The 26,953-nt window shown below is 34.5% G+C and overlaps 1 protein-coding gene across 23 annotated transcripts in view; it reads right to left on the reverse strand.

Moving 5' to 3' along the window:
- Positions 1-26,953, reverse strand: part of nrcama (neuronal cell adhesion molecule a) — a 193,415-nt gene that overhangs the window by 31,949 nt on the left and 134,513 nt on the right. For 10 of the 23 annotated variants that reach the window (XM_039760914.1, XM_039760920.1, XM_039760925.1 and 7 more), the window contains 16 exons: positions 23,485-23,680; positions 22,643-22,660; positions 21,621-21,726; positions 15,895-16,091; positions 13,933-14,055; positions 11,191-11,361; positions 10,733-10,789; positions 8,638-8,749; positions 8,272-8,456; positions 6,156-6,287; positions 5,902-6,045; positions 5,642-5,753; positions 3,886-4,052; positions 3,520-3,667; positions 3,038-3,162; positions 1,713-1,742 (listed from right to left, as the gene is read on the reverse strand). In XM_039760914.1, the coding sequence (XP_039616848.1) occupies positions 1,713-1,742; positions 3,038-3,162; positions 3,520-3,667; positions 3,886-4,052; positions 5,642-5,753; positions 5,902-6,045; positions 6,156-6,287; positions 8,272-8,456; positions 8,638-8,749; positions 10,733-10,789; positions 11,191-11,361; positions 13,933-14,055; positions 15,895-16,091; positions 21,621-21,726; positions 22,643-22,660; positions 23,485-23,578 (1,921 nt within the window). In that variant the 5' untranslated portion in view covers positions 23,579-23,680. The remainder of the gene's footprint in view (positions 1-1,712; positions 1,743-3,037; positions 3,163-3,519; positions 3,668-3,885; positions 4,053-5,641; positions 5,754-5,901; positions 6,046-6,155; positions 6,288-8,271; positions 8,457-8,637; positions 8,750-10,732; positions 10,790-11,190; positions 11,362-13,932; positions 14,056-15,894; positions 16,092-21,620; positions 21,727-22,642; positions 22,661-23,484; positions 23,681-26,953) is intronic. The other 13 variants (XM_039760921.1, XM_039760936.1, XM_039760927.1 and 10 more) reach the window with 5 other exon arrangements.

A 26,953-nucleotide genomic window follows, 5' to 3' on the forward strand; every position in this document is an offset into this window, starting at 1 on the left:
TAAACTATTACAGTATGTACATGTATATACATACTGTATTTATTGGTGGAATGGAAGTAAAAAAAAAATGGTCATCAAAGGCATACTTGCATGATCATAAACAAACCACAATACAAATGTAAAATGCCACATCTGAAACAAATATGGTAAAATAAACTTTTTATGGAAACAATATTAAAAGCCAAGAATAACATTCAATATGTCAAAATAAACAAAAACAGTTAACATTTTAATGTTTTCAATACTGCAGCTGGCCTTTAAAAGTTCAATAATCACTGCACTTTTAGCTTGTGCAAAGAAAATTCATAAAAACGTGCATCGAAAAATCAAAGATCTTTCTTTGTTTTTTTTTTGGTTTATAACTATTTCTGTATTTGTTAATGTAAAATTGCCAGTAGTGTGAGGCATGGAGTTTGCACCTTTACTTTTTTCTCCCTGTGTCTGCATGGGTTTTCTGCCATGGGCATTCTAATATGTTGAGTTGTATGGTGTCCCTATACTGACGACTAACATACTGACTGTATATGTGACGGTGCATTCCAACTATATATATTTTAGAATGTAGGTTTAGAAAATGGAGCACTGTCTCATAAAGTGGTCAAATATAAAAAAAACTTAAACAGTAAGAATTACACAAGAGAAAGCTATAAGCTGTTCATACTTTATATTACTATTTTAAACAAGTATAAACACAACCTATGAGAGCGCTGGTAAAGTTAACTATATTAACACTTTAAGTTGATTTTTATATGCCAAATTACCTAAGAGAATGTATGTGTTTGTCAGCTCTTAATTCTACATTAGTGTATAATGCCACTTTACATTCTGTATTCCTGTTCTGTCCACAATGTTATACTGAGAGTTCAATATCTCTTTAAACTTGGTTAGGAGGCATACTTTAATACTGGGGCTCAATCTCCTAATGTTTTCACATTGACATGTAGGGCTCCAGATGGTGACTCCATTACTGTCAGTTGTATAGTAACTGCAGTTTTCCTCAACTACCTGTAACTGGCATGTTTAAATACATGAAAACTGCAGAACAGAAAACTTGAAAACTTATCAAAGTGGGCTGTAAATGTAGTTTAAGTTATGATGGGTGAGGAGTTGAGGAGATTGAACTGTGTGAGGCATTTAATCGTTTGAACTTAGCTTAAGATGGGTGGTCTGATAATGTGAGTAGAGAGCAGGGAGGCTGTGATGAGTACATTGCCCTGATAAGTGTATTTATTAAGGTGTTCTGTAAGTGTTTTATATATATATATATATATATATATATATATATATATATATATATATATATATATATAAATTGTAACCACATGATAAGAAAACCATTAAAGATGTCTGCAATGAACATGAAAGAAAGAAAGAAAGAAAGAAAGAAAGAAAGAAAGAAAGAAAGAATATAAAAGCCTAAAGGTATTGAGAGCAGCTCATTAATAACATTTGGTTTAGCAAAATATTATGAGCAACAAATAGTCACAAATCTTCAGAGCTGCAGTATAAAAACCAAAATAAGCACATTGCCAAAACAACAGCATGCATGATTGTTGAAAAATATCTTTCTAGCTCCCTCTATACACACAGTATATAAGTACTGTATACAGTATATCTTGCATGTATATAGAAAGAGAAAGAGAGATAGACATGTACAAAAACAACAAAAAAATTCAGCTAAAATATGTGCAGATTTTTTTTTTTAGGTTTACCGTAAATTATAGGTGGAGTTGGAGTAGCAGCTGCAAGAAGAGTAAGGTAAGATTTAAGTAATAATTAGAATATTAATACATTGTGTTACAAAGTTCCTTAAAAAATGATAAAAAATACTCAAATAATTAAAAAAAAATGGATTGGATTTAGACACTAAAACAACTGAGTTTGACAGTTCACAGTCTAAATAGTAATTACAGTAAATGACACTTCATTGTTTATTTAGGGGACAAATCAATAAAATAACACTACATTGCTCTTTTGAGGCTCATCTATACAGTACATAGTGTGCCTAAATTCCCACTGATTTCTCCAGAGGGGATTTTGCCAGACTGCGGAAGACTCGCTGTGCTTTTTTTCTAGCTCAGACTTTACATTCTAGTGGTCAAAATCAGCTGAGTGCTGCCCAAGAGAGAAAAAAGTAAGGTTGGCATGAGATCATCTTAATCTCTGCACAGGGCCTTCCCTGTGAATAAAAGGGTATTTTGGTGGTGACAAAAGAAATGTCAGAGTTTTTGCAGACAGAAAGAAGCCACATAAAGAGGCAGTGACTGGCCATTCATCACCAGTTCTCCAGTGTCACATAGACTTAAATTGAAAAAAAAAACAATATTAAAACAGATCTGTTTACATAACAATTGCTGCCAAACATTTTACTAGTATAAGATCTGTAAAAGTAAAATACACACATAAAGCAACTATTTATTACTTTATACAGTGGATGATTGGGTGATTCCAAAAAAAGTTCCAAAATAACTTTTATATCCACAAACAATGTCTCACAGATTACCTTTGTAATGTATTTTTTTTCACAAACACAATATTTTTCTTCCTCGTCTTCCAGGAGAGCTTTGCCCTGTTTCATTCCTGACTCTGACTCACCCAGCTAGGTAGGGGACATTCTTTATAAATCCAGACACCTGGAGTATTTCCAGCATGTGAAAGAGATACCCCAGAAGCACTTCCAGATCAGAGGAATTTCTCCGAGGACAGGGAGCTGTGCTCCAATATCTCCCTCTAGAGACACCAAAGGACCCCAAAAGGGGCAAGATATTCAGACTACACCTCTTATGCTTCCCTGGAGGTGCCCAAGCAAGGGTAAGACCAGAGGTGTGCAGCCCCTCAGAATACTGGAGGGAAACCTATTGCTCTGGGCGGCCGACTCCTACTGCCCTTCCATTATTCTATAAATCCTAGCCAGGATATCAGCCCATCCATAGTGTCAGCTGCAATGCATATTATACACATTGAAACTGTTGACTAAAAACCCAGATTTAATAACTTGAACTATTTCAGTGAAACATCAGTCAGAAATTCATCTTACCAACAACTGTTAGCTCTGCCCTTGCAATGTCTTTGTCCAGGGAGGTATTTGCAATGCAAGTGTAGGTACCTTCATCAGCTTCTGTAACATCAGTAATTGTAAGACTGTCTTTGCCAACAACAAACCTTTAAAACATGAATTCAAAGATGTTACACCTAATACATTTTATTTACATGGTGCAATTCTCTTGCTCAAGCGCATTAAATAAACCGGGACTCCAGATAAACAGAAGTAAATGTAGGCTACATTAATGCTATTATATTGAAAGCTTTTAAAAAACATACTGCATCTTACCAAAATAAAAAGGTGGAAAGATACAAGAAAAAAAAAAAAAACTATTCATGACATAGGCACAATTAGAAATTCTGAGAACTTGTCATCCACTGGTATTCACACACTGAATTAAACACAAGGGCTGTTATAGGCAAGGCATGGCTACAAACACTTGAACCAGAGGAGTTTTAAAAATGACAATGGCATACCTTTCATCCTCTGGCAAACTATTTTCATCTTTGAGCCATGTAATTGTGAGTTCAAGGCTTGGATCATGTTTAACCCTGCACTCAAATACCACTGTTCCAGCTTTTTGCACAACTCTGTATTCTGGCTGTGCAATAATTCGTACAGATTCTGGAAAAATAAAGAATTAAGATTAATTCATTAATGGTTGCATTTATTACAAGCAACTGATTGTCAACTTTAATATTAAACATTAGATTATTTACAAAAATACCTGTGTGACTGCCTAGAAACTGGCGTATAATATGCAATTGACTCAGAATAAAATTTGGAGCTTTCAATAGCCCCCGTGATTCTCAACAGTGCTATAACTCAAACAGACAGCTCACCTTTAACCTCCAGATGAACCACATTCTCTGCCTTTCCCAATTCATTAATTCCTACGCAAGTGTATTTCCCACTGTCTGCCTTTTGTGCAACATGGATTTCCAGAGAGCCATTTTTATGAGCAATATAAGGGTCTCCATCCAGAATACTAGCATGGTTGTCCTTGAACCTTTCATAGAAAATATTTTTAATGATATTTTAATGATCTAAATCAATGTAATTGCAAACAATAAGAAATTATATTACACAGTTTTAAAGACAGGCATTCATTAATAATGAATAAAAAAGTATTTGCTTAATCCTTTACTGCACACTGGAGAAATACCACCTTCTCTTATTTTGTTTTTTTAAGCAGATAATATTATAGACAAAGATCCTGGAATTCTGCAATGATGACTTTGTGGCTTCTTTGGAAATATCAGATGAGCTTGCTACCTGTATGATAAAGGAATGTCACCACCATTAATTTGGCCATGTTGCTCACTTTCCCACAGTCGACCCTGCTCACCAGGTACTATGTGCTACAACACTTTGTGAGTGGAAGCCACCAATGGGTCATCCCGGCTAACTGGCCACAACAGAGAGAGGGATGCCGAGAGTGGGATGAGGACCACAATCTCAACTGGGTGCTGGTTAAGAGGGACCCTGGTGTGAATGCTAGGCATAACTAGTAATTTTGCAAATAAAACTGAATTTTGTAAACTTTTTGTTAGAATGTCTTTCAAAATAACTCTCTAAAATGTGGATTACCCTGTATGACATTCCTCCACACATTTTCTGATGCCGCACAAAATATAATATACTGTATATGAGACAACTTAAAGGAGATTACACACAGGAATTCTAAAAATATAGGTTTTTTAATAATTTTTGAAAAAACTCTGATGTTCAAACTTTACCAAAAGTTGAAAGATACTTGTCAATTTAGGGTACTGATTATGCCTTAAATAATATATATGCTTTTCACTGAGAATAGTTTCAATAGTTGTGCAATTTTTCTTTAGGGGTAATTGTAAAAATATTTCAAAACTCCATATTCATTCAGGATACACAAATTTGTAATGATTATTACTGCTAATTCCGAGTACAAGAATTCTATTAGAAAAACCATAAAATATTTCCAAACAAATAAATCTGCCATATCATTTGTGTTTTGTCTGCAGTTGAGGGGCAGGAATAGAAGCTGAATATAACAATTACGCTTTGTTTCCTACACAACCTCAGATAATGGCTTGAAGATAAATGATACTCAGTATTTCTTGCCGTTCCCATGGTTTGAAACAAGAAAAAAAGAAAGAACTATTACTTTGTTTATGAAAAGCCAATATAATTTTCACATTCATGAATGGATAATACATCAACATTTTTAACATTACATGTATAAACTGTTTTAAACATTTAAGATAAAAATACATAAGAAAAATGAATTTTGTAAACATAAGTAAATATAAGGAATTAGGGTGCTCTTGTCATTTATATCCACTCTCGATCAAAAAATATTATGCATATTGGACTGAATGATTTAGTTTTGAATGTGTTAATGAACTTTCACCGTGAGCTAGAACATAATGTAACTTTTTAAATCCATATTGTGGCTTGACCTCATTGAACATTGCTGTCTCTAACATACTTTTTCATACAATTAATCATTTCTGACCATAATACATTAATACATTTAAAGACTGTTTTTATATGAATGACATGCCAGAACATTATGTTAGGGTTTGATTATTTGGCAAAAGCTTTGCTGCATCTTACCATTGAACTTTGGGTACTGGAGAGCCAAATGTCAAACAGTCTAGTAATGCTGGTCTACTAATGATAACCTGATAAAGATGGTTGGGTGGGGTCAGAATTCTCGGTGGTACAGCTGTAATTAAAAGCAACATAAAAAAGAAATAATGATTTAAATCAAAGTTTTAAACTAATCAAACCCTCTAATTTGAAAATAACTATACACAGTCATACTCTTTAGCATTGCATCAGCAAAAGATTTTTGCATTAGAATTAGAACTTACCAAGTACATTAACAAATGCATTGGAAAGCAAGTAGCCGTATTCATTTGATGCATTACATTGATAAACAGCACTAGAGTCTTTCTGCACATCAGAAAACACAATGTTGTCATTATCTATTTTCCTGCTGGGATCATCAGGGGAATCTAATGAATTACAAAAGGACACGTCTGTGTAAATCATTTACTTCAACAGCTAGAAATTTCAACAAAAAACCCAGCTTAATATTAAAAACTGCTTCACATATTTCGCTTACTTTCAATAGGAATTCCATTCATTAACCAAGTGATAGATGGCTTGGGATTGCCACTAGCACGACAGAGAAGAATGCCTGTTTCTTGAGGGGCTAGTATAAGGTTCTTTGGTTCATTGATCCAATATGGTGAAGCTGCATTAAATAAAATAAAAATGAACAGACATGCATTTGAACAACTTTAATGTCAAACGAAGTAAAAGTCACCTGACTGAAACATTTGTTTGCTTTGCTGTAGACCAGATAAATTTCTTCCAATAACTATTCAGAAGATTATAAAACAGTCAAGACAACTAACCAAATTGGCACAATCCACATTAGTTTAAAATGATTTGAGATATGAGATTATAAACATGATGGTGAAAGTTAATTTAAAACAGTCATTCTGAAGCCAGTCTGCAGTAGTCCACAGCTGGCATTTCAAGGCCCTCTTTTGTGCTATAAGGACTGTCTTTCTTACTGCCACTCGCCTAATCAAACATGCAGCACAAAGTCTGCTTATCACAACAGAAACTGAGACTTGCTTTTTTGACCATTGTTAAGCTGTGCTAGAAGCGGTTGTGCTGTGAGGTGCCTATTACGCAAGCTGGTGACCCTCAGAAATGTGTCTTCTGATTGGTTTTTGACTTTGGGTCTGCCAGATCTTTTCCTATCAGAGTTTGTTCCAGTTTCCAATTGCCTTTGGATTATGTAGAAGACCATACTCACTAATACTTCGATTTTTTTTGTAATTTCTCTAAATGAAAGGCCTACACGTCTAAGTATAATAATGTTCTGTCTCATTTCATTTGTTAATTGCCATTTTCTTGTCATTATCACTGGAATTTACAACTTTCTAGGGTGTAGAAGGTGTAGTAACGCAGTATGCTCCAACTCTGCTTTAAGAAAAAGTAATCAACAGGGTTTGGGACACCTCTGCAAATTGTTTGCCTCAGCTTGCAAGGCTTAATTTACTTGAATTGCTCTGGAACATCTGTATGTTTTAACCTATTTGTTGTTCCCTGTAATATTCTGAAATTTCCTTTTGTCAGTTTTTGCTAACCTAATCTTAAATTTAAACCTCTGTCAGTATACTGCTTACCTTTTCATCATTTTAGGCCATTCATTGCATTTCAACTGATTAAATCTGAAGATAAACCGAGGTGTTCTAAAACTTTTAACGAGTAGTGCGAATATATGTATGTATATTGTCACACATGTGCGAACAGGAGGAACCCAAAGGGTCTGAAAGATACTAATTATATGCTGAATCAGGAGCTGGCAACAATCACTAACCCTTTCTCTCTTCACCTTGAAGACCAACTGAGAGTAATCCTGACATGAGCCTGTCAACACCACTTCCAGTTCTGGCAACCAATTAAATCACTTCTGGTTCAACCCCAGTAACGTCACTTTCTCTGAACTGGAAATAAAATCGCCAGCTTGTTGACATTAATTCAGTTCTGTCTTGAATTCAGTCAATAAAGACCTTTGATTTCCAATTTTTTGCATTTTTATTTTAAGTATACGGGGGTGGCTACCCTAAACATTTTCTCTGTCCCCCTGTTATCTTTTCACTATACAATATATATATATATATATATATATATATATATATATATATATACTGTATATATATATATATATATATATATATATATATATATATACACACATATACATACACACACACACACATACAAATTACATTTTAAAATAATTCACAATGGCATAATTAGGGCAAAAACAAAAGCTAGGAAGCAGTTAATCAGGAAAGTGTGAAAAAGTTGTATATTACAATAAATTATCAGTAATATTGAAAATTTTACAGAGACTGTTATCAATGTAAATTGAATTTCTCTTTTATTTGGACTTTGTAATGCAGGAAAGATTTCTGATATATCCTAAACACATGTATGTTGTTTACCCCAATGTAACCGATATCTGGTTTTCATCAGCAGAATGAGAGCTGACAACAAATCCCCAAAAATATTTACACATTTAATTTCATTTACCTAATGCATATTTTCAGCCTATATAAGAGAGAAAACTGAGATGGAAAGCTTACCAAAAACTCTAGCCAATGAGCAACAACAAGAATTTATGAATCTGAAGTAAAGCTACATTACTTTAAACTTACATTTAACTGTGACTTTTATTGTATGGTGAACTAATCCTAAATGATTTTTTGCTGTGCAACGGTAACTTCCACCATCTGCCTCAGTAACAGCAACAATTTTAAGTGTCTTCTGAAAATTTTCATAAAATGTTCTCTTAGCTGGTAATTCTCCACTTTCTTTAATCCAGTGTATTTCTGGAGTGGGTCTTTGCAGAAAATGCAAAAGTAAAAGAATTAAAACAAGGTGCAATTCATGGTAACATCATTAAACAATACATCAAATTTAATTCAAGAAGATACAATTTTGACCTAAAGTATAATACTTAGAGAAAAAGTAAAAAATGACATATTCCAAAATACTTTTGGCACAAAACTTAAATCACTTACAGGCCTTCAGCAATGCATTCAAGTTTCAGGATTTCTCCTCTTAAAACCAGCTTACTGCTATTTTGTCCAGTTGGAACCAAAAACGTTGGACGTCTCTCTCCAACTGGCATGTCTACAATAAAGAAAATCATGTACATTGTCAATGATCGTCACAGTCACAAAAGATTCATTTCCATAATGAAGATGATCTACCTATTAAGATTTAAACTTTCATGGGACAGACAATGACAGAACACGTAGTGGTCTACACCCTTTATGGTTATAACTTTAAATGCCTCTTAACTAATATTGCCAGAAGCATTAAACAGCCAATGTAACAGCCTGTTATACTGATTTTAAGAAAAAATGCTGTTCTTTTCAGCAGGTCCTCCAGAATTTCAAAACGTTTCACCAGTGGTGGCAGTTTGTAATACAGAAAACAATGTCAGTACAATGACCTTACTGACATGATAGAAGCTATACAGAAAAACTCTGGTAGGTTGTTTCGACTGTTGTATCCTTGCTCTGTGATACTGTGGAAGTTGTTTAACATGTTTCATGAAATGTACACAGTTGTGCTGTATATATAAACCACTTTGGGATCTTATTCACAATGAAAGCGGCCATACAAAGGTGAGTGTATTGATGTACTCTCTTCTGGTGTATTTTCATTCACATAAAATTGTATACAATATATATATTTCTACCACTCAGTAACAAAACATATTGTATGTTATTACAAAACACTGCATACAGAAGTAACATAACACACAACCACATTCACAAAGGGCCACTTCTGAATTTCCAGTTAATCTTTCTGGCACCTCTTTTGGGATGTGGAAGGCAAACAGATGAGAGAAGGTACAGACTTCACATGGACCACTACTGGGCCCTTTGCCACCCATGCACTTTCCAAAAATATTTCAGTGTAATCTGAAATCAAAATGGTAATAGTAGTAAGAGCTGAACACTTTCAAACTAGTTTTTTGAGAAAACTGTACTTCTCAAAAGTGACTGGTATTAGATTAATTAATACTGGCTCATTACTTATTACATAGCTTTTAAGTGCTTTTTAGCTAACTAGAAGAAAGTGAGCATATACATTATGAAAGTAAACTAAACATGCTTTATAGTGTAACATATATAGCATGAGTAAGTTGACTGCTTGTAATTAAGGAACTAAAATGCATATTTGGATAAAAGTACAATCCAAACCATCTTATTTACAGAAGCACTTCACAACTGTGATGTGATTGGGTGATAAAATGGTGCAGAACATTTCCGTGTTATAGGCTGCCTTAAAGTCCAGAATGCTTCAAAACAATCTCTAGATGGCATGCATGTGTTCTGAGACAACGTCCTTTAAGTAAAGGTTTACCATTTTTTTTTATGTTAGAAGAGGCAGAAAAGCTTTGGCATGCATTGAGCTAGTCAATTCAGTTTTTTTTTTTTACTGTATCTGCTAATACTTCAACCAACCAGTAATGTCTCTAGCACTAATAGTGAATATCATTTCTCAAGAATAGGTGCATGATAATGATATTATTCATAATAAATAATAATTTAACAAAATTGAATACAATACTCCATACACTTTCGTGTTGTAATCTATGGCCATGTAATTAGACCATTCTAAAGAGAGGTCTGGTCCAGCTCTGTCTGAATGTGGATTCATAGTGTCATGGTGGTCAGATCCTGCAAGTTATACCAACTCATTCTCTTTGTGCTGATGTATTATAAAACAAAACTTTTGAATTAAACTATGAATTCAATAGGGTTTCATGAAATAGTAGATTAGCTTATTTTTATTTTGCTTCCAGAAAGGTTAATACTTTGAAAAAAAAAAAAAATCAGAGTACATGCAACAGACAGACAGCTTAGTAGCTTAAAAACATTTCCTGAAGGCTGGTAAGGTAATAGGAAAACTAACCCATTAAAATAAAAATAATTCATCTTCTCATTTGATATTTAGAAGCGAAAACATTTGAGTATCCCTGCTGTTGATTACACAATAGCTATACTGATAATGGAAATGGTTAAATGGGTACAGGGTTGAAGTTAGTGTGCTAGATCTACTGATGTTAAAAGGTCATCATTAAGTTTTGCCATAACTCACCACCAAAAAATTCAGTGTCATTCAAAAAAGCTGCAAAAGTCTCATTGATTGCATCCACTGTAATACAACAAGAAATCATAAACATGCAACATATTGGGCAGACGTAAATCAAGCTTCAGACAATAGGAAGATTGCAAAAAAAAAGTCTAACATGGGAAAGAAGCCCACTTAATTGACCAAGCTCACCCCCAACCCTAACACACACACACACACGCACAAAGGGAAAGAAGAGAAAGGAACATTTATAGCAGCCTTTGGTCCTTGACTGAATGGCATGATCAGCTTATTCACAAAGGGAATTGGGCACAAACAAATGTAAATCAGTTTATCAAAAAAAAAGCACAAGCAAGTACATGAACACAAAGAGCAAAACAAAAAAAAAAAAAAGACAACAAAATCCATAAAGTTCATTTTTTCACTTTTAGAAAACTTGGTTTTACAATTTTTCATTTACTTACTGGACAAAACTTTAACAGAAATTGGCTGTTTCTGCTGGATTGTTTGAGTGTGGTTAAATCTGGCATAGCAAATATAGTCACTTCGTGTGTCTTCCACTTTTAAATTGGAAAAATATAGATCTCCATTTAAACCTTGAGATACTCTATTGCTTTGTGGCAGCCTCTGAAAATCTGAAAAGACATAATAGGTGTAGAAAGATAAAAACCCAAAAAAGTATTAGCACACACACATTTTAATGCTGATAAAAAATAAATTGGTAAAGAAGTTGATTAAGGACCATTAAATTGTCATGCTATAGTCTTGGTCGCAGCTAGCTTCACTTCTAAACTAAAGTAGCTTTTGTCCGGAATCTCTTTTTTGTTTCTTTCTGCCTCCATTTTCTTGGCAATTTTTGCTGTTTTAAGAAGCTGACCACAAGTGGCACCCACAATAAAATGTTTGTTTAATCCAAAGTGTGTCCTTTCATTTTCACTCAGTGTTTTTCTTAATATGTTCATGGGATAATAGATATGTCTTTAGTAGAATGAGAAGGCTTTATTTAAAATCCATGTAAGCAGTAAAAAACACTGATCAATATAAAAATACTCTATAATGTCAAAGTGAAAACAAATCTTTGAAAACTGGTCTAAATTAATTACAAATATAAAATACAAAACAATTAATCATATACGTATTCACTCTCTTTAATAGTTTTAGAATTGACATAATTGGATAAATAGATCAATATCATTTAAATTGATCAGTATTCCCACAGAATCTTTTTTTTTTTTTTTTGAAGTGTGATTTTTGGAAAATTGTCTTTTGCTTCGCTTCATTATTGTATAATTCTTAACTCTTGTGGTACATGGCCGACCGTTCATCCCGGCCAGTACCCCCAAGGTCGCCAGATGGAGTCCTCCTTGCAGCATGGAGAAGCCCCGAATGCCAGCAGGGAATTATGAACAGTGGACTTTTAATGCACAGCCCTGCTGGATACCATGGGGTCCGCCAGGAGTCGCTGCAGGGAGGCCCAGGGACTATCTTCCTTACACCCCGGAAGTACGTCCCAGTCACATGGACAGAAGAAATGATGTGCTTCTGGGATGAAGAAAAGGAGTTTTTACCTGACCCGGAAGTGATAGAAAGTCACATGGACTGAAGGACAAACACTTCCGGGTCAAGGACTATAAAGGACTCTGGGAAATCCCAGACGGACGAGCTGAGTTGGGAGACAGGGTGGCTAAGTGTCTGGGAGAGGAGGATTGATTATTGATTTATTATTGTGCTTATTTATGAGTATAGTGGAGTGTAGAGTGCTTGGTGCACACTATTATTATAAAATAAAGTCATATTGGACTTTTATCTGGTGTCTGACGTCTGGTCTGAGGGTTCAAGGGGTCGACAGTGCCCTTATCATTCACACTCTATATGAGCTACAGAAACATTGCATCTACATCATTCTGCAGCAATGATTTAGTATGTCTTGTTCAACTGGATCATGCCACATTCAGAGCAAACAGAGAAATGCACAATAATGTAATAAATGTTTGGTAGACAGTTACTTCTACATTGACAGTCCATGTGACAGAGGCCTGATATATTTGCTCAGGTGAGAAATTTAGCACCACTTTGCATATCATTAAAAATCAAAATCAGTTAGAACTGGAATCTCCAAAAAAACATTCTTTTGGTTCTATTAGACATGCTATACCTTTGAAGAAAGTAGTACAGTGGATTAAGATAATTTAACCAAGAAAAAGTAAATTGCAAAAGGTGTAACTCATTTGAGTTTTGATAGAAGCAGCTATAACAGCTATAAAATTAAATAAGGAATTGCTAGACAAGAATTGTTACAGTCTGGTGGGACAATCTCTCTAGAGATATGTTTAAAGCACAAGAGATAAATGCATGTTAGCATACTCTTAGAATCAACAACTAAATGGTACAACACCTAGCAGGAGATGTGGCTATCAAAAGATTCATTTAAAGTGAACGCGAATCAGGCTAGTGAGTAAGCATCCTAGCCTGAACTTCTGTATTGCTGAATGCACGTTTTAATCTTTGCCATTCACAGCTCATTGAGAATTATATGACATTGGCATGATAGAAGCAGAAACATTGAGAGCAGAAATGACTGAGCAGAGCATGGAGAAGATGGAAGACATAGCTGCTAAAAAGAACTCCAACAAAAGTAAAAAAATGTTCTTGCTTAGTAGCAATTAAAACATGCCCCGTATTAAACTGTGCAACAGCTTTTCTGTGGTTCAACAGAGGAAAGCAGAAGCCAATTCATAAGCAAAACTTCTGAGGAGTGGGGTAGCCCTAATAAGTTGTGAGTGCGGTATTATATACTGAAGGAAACTGTTTAAAGTGAAAGCAAGGGAACCCATGCTGCAGTATGTTCTTATTTCAATTAGGACATATACTTTTGTCATGGATTCAAAATCTCTTCAGGAGGAAATAACTATATGTTGTACTTAAAGGATAGGATTCGATCCTAAAGGGCCTCTCTGGAAGAAAGGCATGGGCTAAGCCAAGGATGGAGCACACTAAAGAAATGTAATCGGCTCTGATAAATGAAACTCTAGAAACAGGAAGGACAATTGAGGGAAGAGGGACATGCACAAGTATAAAAGTGTGATTATTGAAGTGATTCGATCTTCACCTTATCCGTCTAACTCCAATCCAGAAGGCACTACATATTTCAATAAATAATTTATTAATAAATCAGGTGGCTATGTAAGTGATACTTTCTTACTTACAATTATCCATCCAAAATATTATAGGAGGAGGAAGACCAACTGGAGGTCTGCATGGAAGCACTAATGAACTGCCCTCTTGGACTATATAAGGCTGAAGTTTCTCCTTTGACCATAAGGGAGATCCTAAAAAAGAAAGGGAAAAAGAAAACCTCATTTATTCTCCACTTACAGTACTTAACTTTTAATGTTGAGGGTTGTGGGGCCCAGAACACAGCGGAATAGTCACTGGCACAAGGCAGAATGCAGCCATGATGGACTGACTGTAAGACACACACTAGATATAGGGCAATTTCTATACAAAAACTTGACAGCATGCATCTGAGCTGTATGGAGTTTCGGAAGTAAACCCAAAAAAACATACATTAAAATAATAATAAAAAAGACTAAAAACTACATACAGAAGGCAACACAGCCAAGAACAGATCTAGACTAAGCTAGACAGCAGTGTTAGTGTTTTTGCCTCCATAGTACCTAGAAGCTGTTTTATCAGTCCACAAAACATGTTTCACCATAATAATTTTCTTGAGGAAAAATCTGGAAACATTTCCCACCATGAGAGGCAAAACTGTTTCTTTATCAAAATTTAAAGTGTAAAAATAATACATAAAACACATACTTATTAATGAGGCGAGATATTTTTTTAAACTGAGGATAAACATTCACATGGATTTTGTACAGTGTAATATTACTTTATTATTGAACTCAGCCACAGCAGGGATGCACAAACCAGTGTGTTTCTTTGTGCCAGTCTCAAGACTGGATAAATGGGGAGGGTTATGTCAAGAAGGGCATCGAGTATAAAATTTTGCCACATCAATATGTGGAAAACAATACAGATTTCCATACTGAATCGGTCGAGGCCCAGGTTAACAATGGCCACCACCAGTACTGTTAGCAAATTGGGTGCTGGGGGAATTACCGCCTTCCAGTGTCTCAGGACCAGAAATATTCCTGAGTGAAAAGACTACTGGGTGGAGTTTGGCTTTTAAAAGGGTATATGTGAATTTCTTTCAGGGTTCAATCATTTTAAGCATATTTAATGACATGATATAAGATTGATTGTCAAGTCTTAACAGTCCTTTGGTAAATTTATATGAACGTGCCCTGAATTAGCATACCCACCCTCCCAATCTGTTTGGCAGCCATAGGAAATAAATGAACAAATGAATAAACATGTTGAAGATGAGCACTTTTGTTCAAATTTACTTCAACCAAATAACCCTTACTCCTAAAATATCACTCTTCCATAAACTATCTGCCAACCTCGTTGCATTACCTTTAAAATGGCCTGAAGCGTTTTTCATTTATCTTTGCACACTGTCATTTTAATGAACAAGTGAAGTTTGCATGCATTAGAATTGTTGCCTTAGCCATGAATATGGTAACTGCTGTTCTTACTGCTCTTAGACAACACCTTGCCGGCTGTCAATACATTTCCTCTAATATCACTTCATTAGTTCAACTACAACCTCATCGCAGTATACTAAGGTAAACATCATTTATTAGTTTTGCTACTGTATTTATTTAATATGTTTGTGGTAAGCAGGTGCAAGGTAAATCAAATTGGGGACAGTTAAGGTTCTACTGCATTTAAATATAGAAGGGGTTCTAATGCTCAACTAGAGGGTGCAGAGGAGAACAGGGGCAAGTAGGTTAAGTTTACTACATAATCTCCTTTAAAAAAGAGCTCAGGATCAGGAGCAGAAGGACTTATACATACATAATACCAATTCCATGCAGCATACTTTATCATTATTGGACAAAATGTTACCTTGCTGATAGATGTAATTGATGATTAAAAATAAATCTTTTAAAAGAAGAAGAACAACAGTTAAAAAGAAAAGAAATAGGTGAGAGACACACAGAAATCAACTACATTAAAGATGTATAAGTATTTAATGAAAACAAAAATCACCATAAGAACAATCATCAGTAAACAATTTTTAAATAAGTGAAACATACTGGATTGTCGTATAACAATGTTGTTTGATACTGCTGTTCCATGTTCATTTCTTGCACTGCACTGATATATGCCTTCATATGCATCTGGCTTCCCCCCATTGCTGATATCAATGACCAGCGTTCCTGAATTTGGCTTCATCATGATTCTTGAATCTTTGTCTGTATCAAAATGTGTTCCATTTCTTGTCCATGAAAACCTAAAAAATAAAAAAATATGTATTAAACCTGGGGACTGGGGCTTTGACATTTTCTTAATTAATGTAATATTACGTTACCTCGCTAATCTGAAATCATGTAAGTTAACAAAGGAAGTACAGAGAAAAGCAATATATAAACAATCAGTTCAAATTATTCAACTATGAATTCAGAGAGGAACTGCGACAAACCTCTCACCTTTGAATCTCTAAGGTGAATAGACAGGTTTCTTCTGTCAAAAAAACTTAATGCATCCATAGCAAAGCCATCATGACTCTTCTGCACAATGAGGCTCATATTGCTTCACACCTTTTTATCAACTCCTTATGTCCCATTACTTTCTGTTAATCTCCTTTCTTGTTCCAATGGTGCTACTTTTTCTATTTGACAAGTCTGCACTTGCAACTTAGATTCTGATACATTTTAAATGGTCTAAATTAACATGGTTCCAAAAAGATTAGAGCATTCTGCCTCACATATGTCTAATTTTACAGTACAATTTATTTTTTTTATACATCACCCATCTCTAAAGACAAACAATCAGTTGCAAGAGGAGCACTGTTCACTTTTCAAGGACATGACTCTTGCTCTAGGTACATTATGTTCAGAAGTTATTTAAAACAATAACCTACAGGAAACCAAGCACATTTTGATTGAATGTCATTCGGTGACAACCATTTTCACAGCTTTTTAGATCCATCTATCCATCCATCCATTATCCAACCCGCTATATCCTAACTACAGGGTCATGGGGGTCTGCTGGAGCCAACCCCAGCCAACACAGGGCACAAGGCAGGAAACAAACCCCGGGCAGGGCGCCAGCCCACCACAGTCTTTTTAGATTGCTTTATATAAAAATATTAACTATAACTGTTTTTTTCTTTTTGTCACAAATGCAGATTTTAAATGTATCTCGAAATTTGCGCTGATATTTGAAACAGCAACATGAACATATACAGTATAATTTGCTTTGATATGTCTGTGTGGTTACATCTGTGCATTACCTGTATTTCTTGTTTTATGATGAAAGATGTTGATGAAGAGCAAAAATGAAAGGATTTTCATAAATATTATAATAGGAAAGCTTTAAAGCTGTAATACTGACGTCAAAGGAATAAGGATTAGGGATAATCTAAATGAGAGCAGATGAGGAGGTCTTGGTCCATCATCTCAGAAGTCTAAGGCTCAGTAATGAAAATGATGTGACAGGCAAGATGAACATATGAAACAGTAGAAAAACTCTTTGAGTATAATTTTTTTTGGAGAATTAAAGAAGTTGCTGTTAGCACTAGTACTGACAAAAAACCATGAAATAGTCAGCAACTTCATCATCAAAGTCATTCAAATTAAAAACTCCCAACATTACCGTTAATTGTATTGCGTTTTGGCCTGTCATTCCTTAATAGGTGTTTGCTGTTTCTTGTATTAACATTTGACCAATATCATTTAAATTAATTCCATAATAGTTAACTGTTTTATTGAAATAAAAAACTAAAAAAGTGTGAATATTACTAAGTAATTGAAAAAAGAAATAAAAAGGGATAATAGGAAAAAAAGACGTAACGTATATGAATAACAATGAATACAAGTGGGTAAACTAGAATCTTACACAACAATATACATTACATATTAAGTCAATTAAACTATATTAAAATGTACCTATTATCAGAAATAATAATATTAGTCCAAATAACTGGGTAAAAATGCTCTGATCCCATTGTCATGAATACATCAACAGTAATTAAAAGAGTCATAAAACAATAGGGAAATTTGTAAGAAAACAATTTGGAATACAAACAAAGTAAAAAAATAATGGAAATAACACAGAAAAAATGAGTGAAATTCTAACACTGAAAAGAAAGAAATATCAGCACATAGTCAAGTATCAATAATAAAGGGACAGAAACTCTCAAAAACATAAGGATGAAAAGATATTTATTTTTCGTCCCTCTTATCTTTATTCTTATCACTGTTTTATGCCAGGTCTTACTCCAGAGGCACGAGTGGCATCATATCTGGGGGGTCTTCCCTGCTTCACTTTCAGTGCTGTTTGGATACTGAATAGGATTTGCCACATTTGAAAGTGATTGAGTAAATAAATATTTTTTAAGAATATCCTTGCTTATACTGTGGATATATATCTTGTAAGAAGATACAGTTAAAATATATAGACTTTAAAAATAAAATTGGAACAACTACACTGAACTCTTCTCAATTATAGCAAACTAAAGTCAGTAGATAGGGAGGAGTAATATTGTAAATGCAGCATCATTAACCCATCTTAAACTGGAATCTGAGTAATGCATGATGAATAAAATATTAATGCCTTTTTCTTTATTTTTTGCTAGGTTCTGCCAATAATTTTGCCTACAGCAATAAAAGGCAAATGGCATGACAAATGTTTAAAACAGCTATGACTTACAACTTGTCTGTAAAATACATGTGAAAATCCAAAGACAAGACAACTGAAACACCTGCAAGCCAAACATAAGTTGTGTGTGAAATACATATTTGTGCAAAAATAGCATACAGTAAATCTTAATAATAAAATATTGATACATTTCAGAGTATAAGAAGGTTAAAGACAAGTAGGAAAATATTGTGCGTGTGCATTCCATGCATGTGCAACATTCCATTCTGGGAAATTTTCTAAACATAAAGATTTGCTGCAATACGATTCAGTTTGAGTGAGTCCCAAAAAAACAAACAAACAAAAAAAAACACCAATTGCCTTGTCATAGGGTCACTGCACTGGTTTTATCACCGATTAGAAATAATTCATATTATCAGTGAGAGTATGTGAGCACACCATTTTCACTACTAGATATCACGCTAAATTCAGAAAAAATCCTGTATTAGGATAAAAATGTCCTCTAAAATTTGATGTACTTCTTCTTAAAGCTTTAACTTCCATTCTTAATTTGACAATAAATTCTGAGCAGCAAAGGGTGTATTTTTGGTATCTGATGGGGCCCAGAATTAATATGCAGTAATCTCCTAATTACATGTTTTGGGAAGCATTTCTGCACCACAGTCATTTACAGGAGCTTATTAATGCAACTGCAGTTCAGGATCTTCAAATGAAATATATACTGCATATAAACCTAAATCAAAAGGTATTTTCCATTACCTCTGCCTAACACTTTAATCTTGACATAGTGTTGTGAGGGCAGGGTGGTCAGGGGTTGAGTGCTTCAGTGTTCCTTAGAGATATGCGGTCTGAAGATATGTGTTCCTGACAGGGTCTTTACAACTAATAGGTTCAACATATTGTTAATGACCTCTACAATATTAAATCACAAAGAACAGAGATGCTGGCTCCCACTCCTTACCTTGGCACAATTAACATAACTTTTCTGGTAGGAAGGAGCCTGAACTGACAAAGAATGAAGAAAAATACACGCCTTTTACACACAGTTTGGATCTGCTTTGTTATCTTGCAATTACGACTATCTAGATCCACTATGTGAGATTAGAACCAGTTATGGTAGTGACTTTTCCCATTTCTCTGTTTTGTTTTTTTGCAAAAAATTCTTTCTTCCATTTTCATAGCATGTCCAGAATGTCATCTTCTCATTTAACATTATTATTTTTTTTTTTTACTTTTTAAAGGTTTATAGGTTTACTGCTTTAAATTACTTAAACCAGAGGTCTGATAAACTCCAAATATCATGGCCACTTTATCTTTTAACTAGCACAAGTGCATTGGATTAAAAAAAACAATCTTCAAGAACCTGCTACTTGAATATAAGGCTTTGAAAGTCTTTGAAAGGTCCGCAAATATCCGTGAATGCTTTCCACCCTCAATAATCCTGAGTGACAGCTGAATTCCTCTAATGATGGCTATCTACAGAAACTTGAATATGTCATTCCTGATGAACAGTCAGCAAGCACTACAGAGTGCATTCTCTACTCTTCTTTCTGTTTTATCTAATAAGACTAGTTTTGGCTCAATATTCAAAAGGTGGTGTTTTCTGGCAGACACAACACACTATAATTTATTAGATTTTATATTTTGTGTTATTCATACATTCATTGATTTTCAGGACACATTTCTTTCAATAAAATCTTAAGAGGAGCCGGAGCCCTAGAGGAATCTGGAGAACAACCATAACAATACAGGATGTCAGTCGGTCATAATAAACATTCAGCCGCCAATTAACCTAACTTGTATATCTATGAGAAGTATACAATGGGAGAGAGTCAGGACAGTCCCAGCAAGAGGCTAAGATTAGTTTTTTTAGAGATGGTACCCGGACAGAGTAACCACTGCTGGATAAAATTTAGGGTAAAAGAACAGAAGTCCAGCAGAAGAAATTCATGAAGCAATGGGAGAATATAAACAGAGGAAACATTAGGCAGGCAATTAGAAACATCAGTCCAGAAAGCGGAGACCGGAGGACAATCCTAAAACTCCAAAACATATGGAGAAAAGTGCCAGGGACATTTAAAGGACACAAGTGACAAATGGCATCAGCAGCCAAATGCATAGCATAAAGTTTACAAGGGGTAAAGTACAGGCAATGTGCAAACTTAAACTAAGTAAAACTTTTCATGAGAAGGGGAAACAAGGGAGGTCATGATAAAATGTATTATTATTATTTTGTTGCCATGCTGAAAATAAACATCTAGCAGATGCCTTATGCAGTCATGCATATAGGGATGCCATTGGTTTAGAGTTTGAATCAGCAAATAAAATTTGCCTGCATAGTCTGTTTGAAAAAATCTTCATTTTTCAAAAATATTACTATCACCATCTTAAGGTGTCTTAGAAGCTCATGGTTTCTTTTGGTTTTAGCAGCACTGTTTTATTCACTGCCAGCTTGTATTCGAGTGATTAAATATAATGAAAATGAGCCATTGATTCAGGCTGTTTAAATGATCTGATTTACATAATTGCTTAATTTCCAATGGCTAACAAACATGTTAAAAATTTATGATTTACTTTCTTGTGCTGGGAATTGAGAACCCGCTAGCCACACTCCGGAACCATCTCAATGTGTATTTGTAGTATCAATGCAGTGTCACACCATCTACAGCATCCGTACACTACCAAACATTTTGTATATTACCCTACCATATATTTTACAGTGATGAATATCTTATCAAATGTTAAGTTTTGTAATAGTGTACAACTAATTTTAAAATTTTTTAATCAGGATGAAATAATCACTTACGATTGATTTACCCCGATATCATTTATGAGATTTGTTGTAAAAAGTTAGCACTATGGTTGTGACACTTGGTTAGTGTGTGAGTGAGTTTTGTAAAGAACTGGCACCCCATTTTAGAATTGACTCCTGCCTCACACCTATAAGGCTGTTGGGATAGAAGTTAGGCTACACTATGATCGACTAACAATTCATGCCCATTCCTGAATCCGTAGGATATCAAAACACAATATTAATTTTCAGTTTTTTATTCCGACACATTTTGTTAAAAAAATCCACAGTTTTATTTGTATATCCAACATTTTTTCTATTTTATATCAATTAAGTCTTGGACTGTAATGGTACACTTGTATTTCTTACCTTGGAGTTGGTTTCCCTTTTGCTTCGCACTGAATTACTATGTTTTCTCTAGGGTCTATTATGTAGTCCTTTGGGGACTGATGAGTGATGGTAGGTGGTTGCTGCACTGTAGAAAAGAAATATCAACAGTGAGAAACATTTTGAACTGCAGCAGTTCTAGCCTTGATAGCTACAGACTAACAGACAGCATGGTAAAAATGAATGAAAAGCTCAATCAATGCAGAACATCTAGGATCATTGGATTATTTCAGCAATACAGGCAAAAATCACTGAACAGAAAATGTTTGGCTCATTGCTTATATACATGAGATCATGCAAAGCAATTTGAATTGAGGTAAAATATTTAAATAAAATTAAGAAATAATAATCAATCTTTAAGGCAGTGGTTCCCAAACTTTACCTACTCTAATCATTGTTCTTTGTTTTATCAGGCATTATGCAGGCTCATCTTACAATTTTTGGAATTATGATAAAGTCTTAACATCTTCATTTACTATCTATATACATGAGCTTAGATGAGGCTCACTGTACAAGTCCTTTATATTCATGGCAATGGCTTTGTAGCCCTTAGTTTAAACTCTTAGGCACATTGGAATTTTTCACCCTCCAGCTTTCCTGACAGGTAGACAGAGAAGGCAAGAGTAGCATGTGCCACAATTCTCTATGCAGCATGTAATGACCATCTTTTCATTTATCACTTAATCAAGGACCACTGCAGCTGCCCAGAGAGGGGATTGGTCTATAATTTGAAAACCTCTGCTTTAAGGGATCAAAATGCAGCTTTGGCTTTCTGTCATACACATAAGATGTTTTTTCTCAAATGGTTTGAAACAGTAAAAGAAATTGTCAACAGGAAAATCTTTGCAGGCAAAAGTATGGTGAATGCAACCCACTCCATGTCAAACATGCAAAAAAACACAAACTTGGAGATATATTTTTTCAGCTTAGTATTTAAAAAATGCACAACAGAGCGATGAAAGTGCACAAGCGTTTACATTCAAAACTTCACAGCAGAAACTTACATCCTTCCAGAATTTTTGCTTTTTTTCCCCCAAGATTCAGCAAATAAAGAAGTAGACAAGGATTAAAGAAAAGCAGATGTTAGAATGATGGAAATGGCAACCTATAAACATATGGTACACATTTACTAGAAGCATGAGCTGCTCATTACATGGATGGAAAAAGGATTTTGACTAAAAAGTATCAGTCAATTAGAGTGCACTGAATTTTACTAGCCATGGGGTGTAACTGCCCTAACAGATCAAAGAAAATCCAATAAATACAGAACACATAAACTGCTTAGGGCTTTTCAAATCAGATGCTTATTTTGCAAATGGGATATTAAAAATCAGCACCACCAAACCTTAAAATTTACATACTATAGTACTTAGATGACTGCTTATAAATGAAAGAAATACACTAAAAGTAAAATACAATGTGCTTTATTATTATTTTACTAACATATATTATACAGTATATAATAAAACAACTCATTACCGGAATTGAAACTCTGTGCATTCATTAAATTCTACTGAGACAGCAGTGAGTAAGCAGAGGGAGTACCAGATGCCTAGAAATTGGTTTGCAACACTTAAAGCATGTTTTTATGTTAGGCCATGTAAATATGAAAGCACCTTAAAAAATCCAATATTCCTAAAGTACTGTTGTTCATTATTTAATTTTTAATGAGTAAAGAATGCATTGGTGTGAATATCATTTAAACTATGTACAACTGTATGCCCCCTTTGTTCTTTTACAAACAAATCACATTAATGCAATTGCTCCTGGGATATTAATTTTATTACCTAATTTACAAGAAACAACAAAAAGAGTTTCATTTTAATGATTTTTTTTTAATACTTACGATCAAGAGGAACATCTAAGGCTGCAATTAACTGGCACATGAAAAGAATCAAGGGTGATCCGCCTGAGGTTAACCCTCTCCTTTTTAGTTGCATCGCGTAAAGGTCTTAGTGAACTCCCACAGAGATCCGACTCCCTTTTGGCTTCTCAATGAGAGCTACACCTCTAGGATGTGGCAAATGCAGTCATTCAGCAGGCTGAAGAGAGAAGAGAGAGTAGTCTCTTATTAATACTGCTGGCAAAGACACACTTATAGAGTGCCTATGGGAACAGAGAAAGATGCTTCTTGAAATATTAAGGATATGCATCAAAGAAAAAAAAAGGAACTGCATTTCCTTTCAATCTGTTCTGCTCCACTACTGTTTGTTGTGCTCTATAGTACAGCCGATAAAAATAAAGGATTCTTTTTGAAGTTACAGGCAGCATGTCATTGATGTTCCAAAGTTGTGAATTCACTTGCAGTCATTCCAGTGATAAATGTACAAATACAAACTGTTTAATCAACAATTTTTAATATGAAGCGTATTGTTAAACCTACATTTAAGTTTTTAGATAGTAAGAGCTTTAGGAAATGGTTGCTGCTAGAGAAAAGCTACTTATTACAATCTTTGCAAAACTCTGAATGCAACAAACTTTAGTATCAAAATTACTCACAATATCATAACCCCAAATTGGAATAATTAAATTTAAAATGTGGGTGGATGGATTTTTCTTCTACTACATGCATCTTTTATATTAACTAAAAAAAGTAGAAAGGGTGACAGCCACTGGTTAGCCTTATAGCACATGCAATTTACATATCAATATTGGCCCATTCACTGTCATTTTTTTTTGTTATATCTGTGAGGGTTTCCTCGGAGTTCCTCATTTTTTCTTCCACATCCCAAAAATGAAAAGATTACAATGATTGCTGATTGGCCCTTATATAAATGAGACAGCATGTGCAAGAGCAAGGACTGCAAGGTAATGGAAGCCTTTTGGTTCCTAGTTTGAACAACATGGTGCCACGAAGAGCTTGTGCTCTCTTCAGTTCTACCATTAAACCGAGTAGATGGGTAAGTACATTAGTATTAGTGAAATTTTCATCCATTTTCTAAACTAATTTTTTACTGGCCATGGAGCCACAGCCTCTGTACAAGATACAAATTTCACATCTTAAGGAAGTAAACAGTGCAGTCTTTTCAGACATAATTTTAGAAAGTAAAATGATTACAAGCAGACATCAAAACAAAATGCCTGACATAGAATTCTAGGAAAGTGTTAAATTAAAAAAAGATAAAACTGCATCAAGAAAAAACTGCCAAGATTTAAAATGCTATAATTTCAGCAATAATCTTGTTAGAGAAACTCCTAAGCAGCTACAATAGACAAAGATGTCATTTACTTTTGATAATAATCTTTAGGAAAAAAAATAATTAATTTAATATGCAACAAATTGTCATTCACAGCAAAACATGCATGCTGCTTAACAGACCATTATTAAAGTGGCTTTTGTATTACACATTCTTCCAAAGTTAAAACCATTTTCAATGTACCAATTAAAATGTCAGTGTAATCTAACTATAAAATAATAATTGCCAAAACTGAATGTTAAGTACAATCTGATTTACATTCTCTGTCCAATATGAACACGCTTGAGTTCCTCTGTGCATTTACTAATAGTAAGAGTGAAACTCTGGAACACACCGTACTAAAGTCATTATATTTGGATGGTGAGAACATGACTTTCTCCACCCTTTCAACAATGCCATTTAGGAGACGTCAGATATAGTGTGTTGTGGTATACAAGTTTAAACTACCAACTAAAACCACTTCCGTATATCATTTAAGATAGCTGATTGTACATAGTAGGCGATGCAAAATACTGCCCATTTACAAAGTGGTCTTCTGACATATTTAACGATAATTATCATTTCATCCATCCATTTTCTAAATGTGCTTATTCCAGTTTTTATTTGCAAGACATAAAATAGTCATTTGCAAATTAATCTAAAGGAAGAAAAATAAAAGTCAGATTCTACCCATCCATGTATCAAATCCACTTTTTTACTTTAGAGAACAAACTAAACACCTGGTGTGTTCCACGACAGCCTAGTGCCTCTTTGAGAGCTGGCTCCTCCATTCAGCTTGATGCTGTCAGAGCAGGGTCTGGCTAACTGGAATCAGTCATTTCTAAAGCTTATGTGAAAAGATGAACAATTGATGTTACATTTTGAAATTAATCATCATTCATTTATTATATAGTAGTAGTCTGGAAGTCATTTCAGCATGTGCAAGGTAGCATTTACCAGCCTTAACCAATAAAGTATTTTTCAGTTCCTTATTTCATGTTTCATCAGTCTTCCTATTAGGCTTCTCACTCATGTTATTTATTCTCCTCTGTTGGGATACCATCTTCAAAAATATCAGAGAATAATTTACCTCAAATTCTTATTCTTGTAGGCCCTAACCCTAACCCTAATTACTCATCTACTTCAATACAGCAGCTAAATTTTGCTTCCTAATGAAAAAACCTAACATTGAGGCTCTGACTACCCTTAGTTCACAAGTTGATTGACATGTTAAGTTACCTCCATCATTAATCAACAAAATATCCAGTGCATCTATCCAACACTGAGATTTGACTGTTTCTTTTATTAAATCATTTATTACCAAAAATCCACAAAGCAATGGCTCTCTAACTATGAGTTTTTTGTAAAATGTGTGACTTTGACATCTCGATATTTGATAAACTTGTGACTTTGAGGTCACAGTATTCAGTGTGAATATTGTGCAGGTCAGAAATGGCAGACTCTACCGATTTTTTTTCCACACAATGTACCACAGTTTCTGCTGTGTATTATATGTAAGAAATGCCCCATCTATGCATTCATCTGTTGTCTTGACTTGTAAACTGAAATTTATGCAAGTAGACTGCACAAAAATCATATTTTCATTGAAAGTCACATAAAGAAGGAAGCAACAGAGACAAGCATTTTGACAAATAAACCAACAACCTCTTTTGCTCTCATATCTAAGGCACATATACCATACAATGTATAGCTTAACCAATAACTATTGCAGAATAAACACCATGCTCTTACCAACCCCAGAGACATTTTCTCCTTGCACTCCCTAAAGAGCACTTCATATCCTGATGCCTTGTAATCTTGTTTTTAAGGTGACCTTTACATAGACAATAATATGATTTATCAATTCCTGACATTTCCAAGCGTGTTACATTACATGGCCATTAAAATGAGTGACCTGTTTAAATTCTAACAAGCAATCAAATTGCACAACAGCTGATCCACTATTTGCTGCCCTATTTGAAGATGGATATCTGACTGTACAGCTTCGGGACCTTCACTCATTAAACTGTTCTTCTGACTTGATGTGATAGCTGTTTACTGCACTGATTTATGCTGTGCAACACCATTTCCGCACAATTCTTTTTTAGATGGCACCCTTTCTTATTAGAAGTGGTGAGC

The sequence above is a fragment of the Polypterus senegalus genome, chromosome 8 (assembly GCF_016835505.1).
Source record: "Polypterus senegalus isolate Bchr_013 chromosome 8, ASM1683550v1, whole genome shotgun sequence".
Lineage (NCBI taxonomy): Eukaryota > Metazoa > Chordata > Cladistia > Polypteriformes > Polypteridae > Polypterus > Polypterus senegalus.